The sequence below is a fragment of the Lutra lutra genome, chromosome 2 (assembly GCF_902655055.1).
Source record: "Lutra lutra chromosome 2, mLutLut1.2, whole genome shotgun sequence".
Lineage (NCBI taxonomy): Eukaryota > Metazoa > Chordata > Mammalia > Carnivora > Mustelidae > Lutra > Lutra lutra.
Genome location: NC_062279.1, coordinates 91,002,980 through 91,012,462, shown reverse-complemented (window position 1 = coordinate 91,012,462; position 9,483 = coordinate 91,002,980). Strand labels below are relative to the sequence as shown.

The window sequence follows — 9,483 nt, the reverse complement described above, 5'->3', positions numbered from 1 at the left end:
AAAGTCTCTAAAGTATGTATTCTTATTTTACATATGGGTTGAATAACCTGCCCACGGTCACACAGCAGCCCATACTCTTCTGTAGTGCCTTTCTCATATTGTTTAATGTCAGTCCACCATTCATGAGATGGATGGTTCCACAAATTATATGTATGCTTATGTTCTCAGTATCCTCACCAAAAAATGCTATAAAAATTTAATGACATACTTTGTAAGCTTTTAAGTGTTACGTAATATCAAACAGCTTACTAAAGAGAAAAACTATTGATATATCTACAGTAATCAAGGATCCAAATAAAAGATAATAAAATTTAACTCTTATATCTTCTAATTACAATGGTTTGGGAACCAAAATCTATTTTTCTGGAACAGGGATGGCATTCTTTCCATAACTATGAAGGAACTCTCCCTACTGTCACATGGAATAAAAGTGAAGTGCCAGCCCTTTCCCTGGAGACATTTTTTATTTCTTCTTCCTTCATTATATTCAGAGATGGCCAAACTGAACTGCTGACTGCCCAAATACTGTTGGTATAGAATGCCATATTTAAGCTTGAGACTATTTTCCTTTATTTCTCTGCTTTCACAGTGAAATACATCAAGCATAATTTTTGTTAAGCTCTAAAACTTTTAGCAGGTGAAAACATCATGGAAATGGAAATTTACCCCTCAACATATTTCATTTGGAAACTGAAGTTCAGAGAAAGTCATAAAAATTCAATTTAAGTAAGATTTATTGATTGCCTAGAGTGTGCATGATCGTCTATTAGACACAATGAAATTCAGGCACAAAACAGACAAAAGATCCCTGGCCTCAGGTACTTTATGATCTAGCTATTATAATACAGATTAGAAACAGTAAACAAACAAGTTACAGGGCAATGCTCACTTACTAGAATCAACATGATAGGGCAGTAATTTAAGTAATCCAGAATGGTGTCTAATCCTAAAATCATTTATAAAATGCACTTAGCCTTGAAATCCACAGCACTTCAAACATGATAATGAAGTTCCACTGCAGATAAAGTCACAAAGATACACACACACTTAAGAGTATTATTAATGATTTTTGTTATTTTGGATCTTCTGTTTTCTTCTTATTATTGTTCGAAGCCTCCGTAATACCAGTTTATCAGACAGAAGCATGTCATCTTGTTGTTCTAGATAATCCAATAAATTCTCGGTCCATTCAAGTGCAGCCTTATGGCTAATATGTTTCTCTGGATTCAGATCTGCTTTTCTAGTCTTATTGTAATGCTTTTGTTCTGCAGGCTTGGCCTGGTCCTCAGCACTTTCACTGTCAGTTAGCACCTGACAGCTTGAATCATTACTCCGAGAGTCAAACCACTGATCAATATTTTCAATGTCAACGTGTTCACAGGCTTCTGTATTCTGTAAAACCGTTGCTAAGTCAGCTGCTAAAATAGCTCCTTCATCAATGTTCATGCCTGAATTTTCTTCATTGCTAGGGAAAAGTTTTTTCCATGCTTTGGTTATGGTACTTGATTTTACCATGTTCCAAGCTCTTGATACCTCATAAATTGCATCCAACACTGTCAAGTTCTTCCAAAACATTTTTGGGTCAATTCCCTCACCCATGTATTTCTGGAGAAGTCCTGCTCGGTAGTATCTTTTTACTGTGGCTAGAACTCCCTGACTCATAGGTTGAATTAGACTTGTGACATTTGGTGGCAAATATTTCACAATTATTCTGCCATCATCTGAACTCAGTAATTCTTCATTTGGATGTGCTGGGGGAAAATCCAAAAGAAGCACTGCTTTTTCTAGAAGCCCCTGAGACTTCAAATGCTTCTGCACCTGTGGCACAAAGTATTTTTCAAACCACTGTCTGAAAACAGAATGTTCTATCCATGCACTTTTTTGACTGAAATAAGTGACAGGAAGGTTTGAAAGGTCAGCTCCTTTGAATGCACGGGGTTTTTTTGCTTTTCCCACAACACAAAGATTAAGTTTGTGCAAACCAGTGGCATTTGCACAACACATAATAATGATTCTCTCTCTGCTTGATCTATAACCAGAGGTATTCTGCTCAGTTTCAAGAGCTAATGTCCTTGATGGTAGACATTTCCAGAACAATCCAGTTTGATCAGCACCATAAATCTGCTCTGGTTGTAGATTCTCTCTCTCAACAAATTCCTGAAAGTTACCGCAAAATTCACTGGCAGCAGTTTCATCTCCTTTTAACTTTGTTCCTTTACCGGCAGCCTTTGGAATACCATGGCGCTGCTTAAACCGAGTTAGCCAGCCAGATGATGCATTAAAATCACCTTCCATCCCCAGAGCATCAAAAAAGAATTTGGCTTGTTTTGCACAAATTGTTCCAGACACAGGAATCCCATCTGTTTTCTGTTGGTTAAACCACTCTATCATAACCCTATCCAGTTCTTCATATGTTGATGACTTCATTGACTTACGTTTGGATACCCCACTCGTAGGATCTGAACTGTTTGCATAGTTTATTATCCTTTCTTTGTTCTTTTTAATATCACGAACTGTGGATTCACCAATTCCATACACCACAGAAAGCTTTTTGAAAGAGATGCCTTCCTCAAGTTTCTTAATAATGTCAAGCTTGTCCTTAATTGTCAACACCACACGCTTACGTTTCCCCAACATTTTAAGAACAAGATATTTAACAACTTAGACTTGAATACAATGAGACTAGAAAATGGGGTTTTCCGATCCCTTCCTTGACTCCGCCTAGACCTAGATGGATGGTGTGCTGGTCAATTTCCAAGCCAGGCCTACCAAGACTCTCTTCACTTTGCTGTTTTAAAGCCTACAAAGTTCTTTCAACAAGGACTAGTTTTAATTAACCCTATATTCTTTCTTCCTCCTCACTCAGTTTGAGGTCTTTCCCTGTACTGCACTCTCAAAGGAGACTGCAACTAATACCGTACCAACAAGGTCTCTAAAACAGTCCTATTTTGTATTCAGTTCTTGCCATCATTACCGATGAGATACTTTGCTAAAGGAACTAAGACTCAGGTGGGGCTATTTTGGGAAATGTACTAGGGAATAGTTTAAGAGAGGACTTGTAGACAGGACATATAGGTACAAATAATGGAAAAACTCATCCCTTGACCTCTGTCTTTATCAGGCAGTGCACTGTATGGAATACTGCCTCTTCTAGGCAGGACTGCTAGAGATCATCAAGTGAGTGGTTATGAAAATCATAAGCAAGCGAGGTAAAGCAAGCTGGACAGAAGTGAGCAGTGCAAACAAGGTGAAAATGGACAAGCAGAAAACTCTGTACTTTAACATGACACAAACTTATACCTAATGTATTTGGCAACTGGAAAGGCAAAAGGTGGACAAGAGGTGGTGTCACATGATTAAAGAAAGCATTAAAAACTTCATTGGTAGAAATCAGAACTCATGGCAGAGGGTATGAGGTGGAAGGCTCAGTGAAGATGTTAAAATAATCCTGGTGAAAGATGATCCTCGATGGGCCAACAGAAGTAGTTCCTGTGGGGAGCTGTATAAGCACTCGGTGCCTCCGAAACCTAAAGGAAAATACCAAAAATATTTTTTTTCAATATCAGGGTCTGTGGCATTACTCATATCTATCCTGAAACTGTACTGAGAAAATTAACGCCTCCTATCAGTGTGATGACAAAATCCGACAAATAATGCTTTTGGGCATTATCTGAAGTGACAGCGGGACCTGAATTGCCTACCTCCTGAAATTAAGAGGTCAGAGACAAGCCGTGTTAGCGAGGGCCTCTCCCCGCAGGGCGAGCTCCGGAGCGCGGGACGTCTTTGCTCACGCGGAGGGAGCCCGGATTCCTCCGTGGACGCCGGCGACCAGGGTGTCACCGCCGCAGCGAGCTAGCGCTTGGCCCAGGGGACGCCAGTCAGCGGGCCGGAGGCATCGCTCTCCGCCAGACAGCGCGGCGGCCAGACTGCCCTGAAAGCAAATGGAGTCTCTAGAGGGTTGCTGACACTGGTGGCGCGGTAGCGGCAGCGGCGGCGAGGGGCGAGCGTCGCCGCCGGAGCCGGAAGGCGGGGGATTAGGGTGCACGCGCGCGCCCCCGCAGGAACGCTGTGTCGGCGAGGGGGCGGGGCCTGCGCGGGCGAGTGCGCGCGGCGTGGGGGCGGAGTCTCCCGTGAGAGGGCGGGAGGGGGCGGGGCCGCCACTGCAGCGTCCCTAGGCGCCGCGTGGGTTTCACTAATGGCCTGACTGCTCCGGCCTGCCAACTACTTTGCCGACCACCAGGGGGCGGTACAAGTCCATTCTGTCTTGGCCCTTCTTTCAGTGGCTCTCCTCTGCGGGCGAGGCTTCCTCCACTCTCAGGTGGAATAAGAATCGCACCCTCTGAGGGCTGCGGAGAAAGCTGCGCATCCTCAGGTGCCTCGAGCGAAATGCGAATGGGGCTGGGCGAGCGCACGTGGGGCGTGTTTACAAATAGCGGCCGTTGCACCCGCGCCTCCCAGAGCCCGCCAGCTGGGACTCGGCCAGTCCAAGCCAGGATCATGGGCGAAGGTAGGAGCGAGCGGACGCGCCTGCTGGCGGAGGGCAGGAAAGCTGGCTCCCCCTTGGGGACCGGGTTCAGGAGAGGAGCTAGGGCTTACACTCTGCAACACCTACCTGAGCAAGCCCGGGGTCCCTGAGGCTCAGTAGGGGTTGGTCAAACCGGGTGTCGACTATTTCCACCCTGGGTGCGCTGCTCCAGGGTTTAAGTCACAGTCACTATAGAAAGGGACCCTGTGCAAAACCGACTGCACCTGGGAGACGCGTGAGGCTGTGGGAGGCTCCCTCATGAATTTCCTGCCGCCCCTTTACTCCTTCTGCTTCTCGGTAATAATAAGGGAACTGCAGTTTGACAAAGAGTCCCTTGATTTATTGTAAGTGGAGATACCGTTCGTTTCTATCTTGGCATTCTAAAAGGGCCGAATGCCAGCACCTGTGCACTAGTAACCTTTGCGATGAAGCACTCTTTTTCCCCCTTCCCGGACTCTATTCTTTGTGGGGCCCTCGGAGCCTTCCCAGGGGAAGGGAGTGGCTGCACCTTCCTCCTGCAGCACCTGTTTACCAAGGAAACGCATTTAGCCTTTTCTTTCTGTCGTGTATATGTGTGTGTGTGTGTGTATGTGTGTGTGTGTGAGAGAGAGAGAGAGATTGAAAATTGGAAAAGGCTAAAGTTTCTCCAATACCTGAGCGTAAATGTCTAGCCATTTTCGTTAACATAAAGTAGCACAGTAATTCGTCATTTATTTGCAAAGGTCAGATTGTTGCTAAAAACGTTTCATAAGGGAACTGACCTGAGCATTCGTACTGCAGCAAAGAGATGTTCCTTCTAAGCCTTCTAACTGTCTGACTCCCCCGCCCAAACTGCTCAGTTGCCTTCCTGAAAACCGCAGCCGTGCTGTGTCTGGCGTGATGGAAAATCGTTGATCTCCTAGTTAGGCTGTGAAGTGGCGTTTGACAAATACCTGCTTTTCCTGAAGGTAGACCTCCCCCTCCCCCACCCTTCACCCGATAGATCAACCAGGCAGTTTTGGCATTGTGGGTTGACTGTTTTTGGTAAAGTACAACTTTATGCTAGTTTTGTATCACTTTCAAAAGTTTACCTCCCCCCCCAACCCCCCGCATTTGTAAGAAGCGTGAAAACAGTTGTAGCTGATACATTACCCATTCCTCATATGGGAAGAGAGCTGACATTTCTGAGTGCTAACCAACGGAGGTGGCTTGTAGGCAGAAGTTAGCAGCCTGGCTTCCCCTTGCCCGTCAGCCTACTGGCGTCACTGGGTCAGTCATATATTTAAATAAAGTAAACCCTGACTCTTCTCTCCCTCCGCCAATATCTCTAGGGTTTAATTTCCTTCCAGATACCACTTGGATCATTTTCCTGTTTCAGCTGCTTCTCCAGCTTGCTCCTGCCTTTATCTCTTAGATCGTTTCCCTTTTCATCACCTTGTGTAAATTCATCTCTGGAACACGGCCCACACGCCTTGATTTCCTCAAAACACCTCACACAAGGTGGTTGTATTTAGTCGACTTTTAATGAGATTTTACCCTAGACAGCTGTGTCTTTACAGAAGCTAGTTTTCTCTGACTTCTTTTTTGTTAGGGGAAGGGGTTGCTATTTGCCGCCGATTTATATTAAAGTACGAGTTGTTGGGGGGGGGGGGCTTAAGATAGAACATGTTTTGTTAGGAGCCAGGTTGGCCACAGGTAACTTCTTATTGTCTGCTCTTCTCTTTGGGTCATAGCCTTATTCCATCTTTCTATGCCATCCTCTCCTTTCTCCAACATTTTTCTATCTCAAGATCCTCTCTCACCTTCCCTCTCAGCTGTGTGTGAAATCTTGTTTTGATTCTTGATTCTTGTTCCTTTACCATACAGAGCAATTTTGTATCCTTTGTTTTTTTTCTAACTATCCCTTACTGTTCACTGCAGTTTATTCTCTAATCAGAAGACATTTCACTTCTTAGGGAGTTTTGCCACCAGTATCTCTTTCCTTCTAGGTTCTTATGATAGCCCTTAATCCTAATACTTGTACTATCGGGGATACCTCTGTTTTATGTACAGTGAAACAAAAGCTAAAAAGTATGTGAATCTATCAAACGTAGGTGGCATAACAGGGAGTAGAGCAAGACCTGTTTGGTTTTAAAAGCAACATGCTCTGCCACACCATCAGAAGTGAGGTCTTTAACTCTCAAAGATGTGAAAAGAGGAAAAAGTGATGATTTTTGTGTAAAGTTGCCATTTCTTAAAATGGAATTTTTAAAAAATATTTTATTTATTTATTTGACAGAGATCACAAGTAGGCAGAGAGGCAGGTAGGCTCCCTGCTGAGCAGAGAGCCCAGTGTGGGGCTCAATCCCAGGACCCTGAGATCATGACCTGTGCTGAAGGCAGAGGCTTAACCCACTGAGCCACCCAGTCTCCCCAAAATGGAATTTTTGACATTAACCTACCAAAAAGGCCTTCTAGTTGTGAGGGTACCTTAAATCTGCAACAGTGTTCATCAGACATAGCCTTTGGTTCATTGGAAGGTGGGTTTTCTGAAGCTACTCCAATTCACCTGAAAGTGAAGCTCCAAATTCCCTTTCTTACTGAGAGAATATCAATGCAAATACATTTTGTGGCCTCATTTTCAGTAGTATGCTTTATGCTTGGTAGTGTTACAATAGTAATAGTGTTATAATCTCTAGGTAGAGTAAATTGTGACTTTTAAAGGAACTGCTTTCTTTTTGGGTTTCATTTACTTTATCAGTGACCCTCATTTATTTGGAGATTTTTGTATAAGTAACTCAAATTAGCTACTCTAATTAAAGCTTAAGATAAGGACATGATACTGTTAAATCAGCATTAAACCAATTTAATATCAAGTAGTATTTCTCTCAATAATTGAAAATTATGCCAATTGAAGTAATTTCACAAAAACCATATACTATTCACCTACTTTAAGGGACATTAAATATTGAGGAGAATTTCTAAAATATTTATTTTTCTTTTAGAGAGTATGTGTGCACAAGCGGGCGGGCGTGTGTGTGTGTGTGTGGGCAAACAGGATGTAGAACTAAAATGAAAACTTGTTCTTTGAAGTCTCTTTTAGCTGTAAAATTATTTTACCTTGTATTATAGACAAAAGTTTGAAGTATTCATTTTTAATATAAAAATTCCTTTTATATGGCTAAAAGTAGAAATACTTTTCCACTTGAAAATTTCTGGACCCAAGTGAAAGATCAGATTACTCACTGGAAAATCCTTTATCTTTTTTAAAGAAGTCGTTAACATGATATTGAAAGATAGTGATTTTTTTTCATACTCTTGAGTCCTATCGATGCCCAGTAGGAGGCTTTTAAACTTCATTTTGTTTTCTAGGTTTCCTTGTTGGCTGACCGTAGGTTTTCAGTTCACTGACAGCTTAGGCAAAGATAAGAGGATGAGTTCCTAGGAAGATAGAAAAGTTTTAATACGGCCAAAAAAAAAAAGAAAATTGCTGGTGGAAATGTTTACGGAAAAGTTATACTTGCTTTCTGAAAAACTTGTGGACATATATTGAGGAAACTGGTGATCTGCTAAGTGATGGTGGCAATGTAGGTTGGAAAGTGAAGTTTGTATGCCCACTCTACGTTTCCAAACCCGCCTGGTTTCCAACTGTTTTCTAAATGAGCCCTCAGTCCCTTTAGATTGGTCAGATCCATTTTACTAAAAGCCGCTGCACACCACCAGACCACACATGCTCCCTGTCCTCAGCATCTGCAACTTCGGGCTTTGACTCTGCTTGCTGTTGTTCTACAAGCCTACAACGTCATCTCCTTCCTCTGTTAATCTGTACATCCTTATGTTCTAGTTTGTCTAGAAACCTTTCCTCAGGGTGCCTGGGTGGCTGTCAGTTGAGCATCTGCCTTGGGCCCAGGTTGTGATCCCAGGGTCCTGGGATCAAGCACCGCATGGAGCCCGCATGAGGCTTCTGGCTTGGTGGGGAGTCTGCTTCTTGCCCTCCCTACACCCCCTCCTCCCCACCCTCCACCTCGTGGTGCTCCACGAACACCACTCGTGCTGCTCTCTGTCTCTCTCAAATAAATAAATCTTCAAAACAAACAAACAAACAAACAAAAAACCCTGCTTCTCCCCAAGGTTACTCCTCAGACCTGATGGGTCAGAATCACCTGGGGTCCAAAATGTAGCTTCTGGGGCTCACTCCAAGGAAGGAGCCCAGGAATTTTTGATTTTCAGCAAGCATCCCAAGTGATTCTAACATGCTAAAGTTTGAACACCTTGCATACTGACAACCATTTTGAATATGGGTCTTCCCTCTAATAATATATTCTTTTAGAAGGGAGATTTTCTTCTGCTCTCCACTTTTCTTCCTAAACTGTAGACCATCTTTGAAGGAATATAAGAAATACAGAAAAACAAAAAGGAAAACAAGCATACCAGCATTCAGAGATAATAACTCTAAACATTTTGGGGTGTAGCCATTGTCTTTCTTGTATCAATGTAATTCTCTCATATATAGTGTGTGTATATACATTTTTTAATGAGAACAGGAAGTCCTAATATACATAAAATTTTATATGTACTCTTAATGGCGTATTATATTTTATTATTGCTTCTCATCAGCCAAATATTACCAGGAATACACCTGTTGCCAAAACTGGACTTACTGCCGCAGCAAGGGAGACCCAGCCTTACTTATGAAAACCATGGAGCTTGTTACAGGATTTGGGTAAGGTGATTTTAGGGAGGCTTTAAGGAAGTAAGGAATCTCTTCTGTATTGGGAGGTCTCAGAAAGCAGGAGCAATTTGACTCTTGAGCATCTTAATTTTTATTCCAGAATCTAGAGGGCGAGGCTAGAGTGTCATTGTAGTCAGTCATAGTCGTCAGTCCTGCAAGCTAGGACGGGGGGGGGGGGGGGGGGGGGGGGGGGGGGATGGTTGGTCATTTTTGTGGTTGCACTGCAGTTCCCACTCCCTTCATACATTTCTATTCAAACGGAATTGTG

At 43.1% G+C, this 9,483-nt stretch overlaps 2 protein-coding genes across 2 annotated transcripts in view; one reads left to right on the top strand and one right to left on the bottom strand.

The window, feature by feature from the left end:
* Window positions 1–716: 716 nt before the first annotated feature.
* Window positions 717–4,062, bottom strand: TIGD2 (tigger transposable element derived 2). The gene is made up of 2 exons (XM_047717972.1): window positions 3,702–4,062; window positions 717–3,527 (listed from the first exon to the last, which is right to left on the bottom strand). The coding sequence occupies exon 2, from the start codon at window positions 2,635–2,637 to the stop codon at window positions 1,060–1,062; it is 1,578 nt and encodes a 525-aa protein (XP_047573928.1). The 5' UTR covers window positions 2,638–3,527; window positions 3,702–4,062; the 3' UTR covers window positions 717–1,059.
* Window positions 4,063–4,304: 242 nt separating this feature from the next.
* FAM13A (family with sequence similarity 13 member A) overlaps window positions 4,305–9,483 on the top strand; it is a 353,806-nt gene continuing 348,627 nt past the window's right edge. The window contains exon 1 of the mRNA XM_047717965.1: window positions 4,305–4,507. The gene's annotated coding sequence lies outside the window, so the exon portion shown is untranslated. The remainder of the gene's footprint in view (window positions 4,508–9,483) is intronic.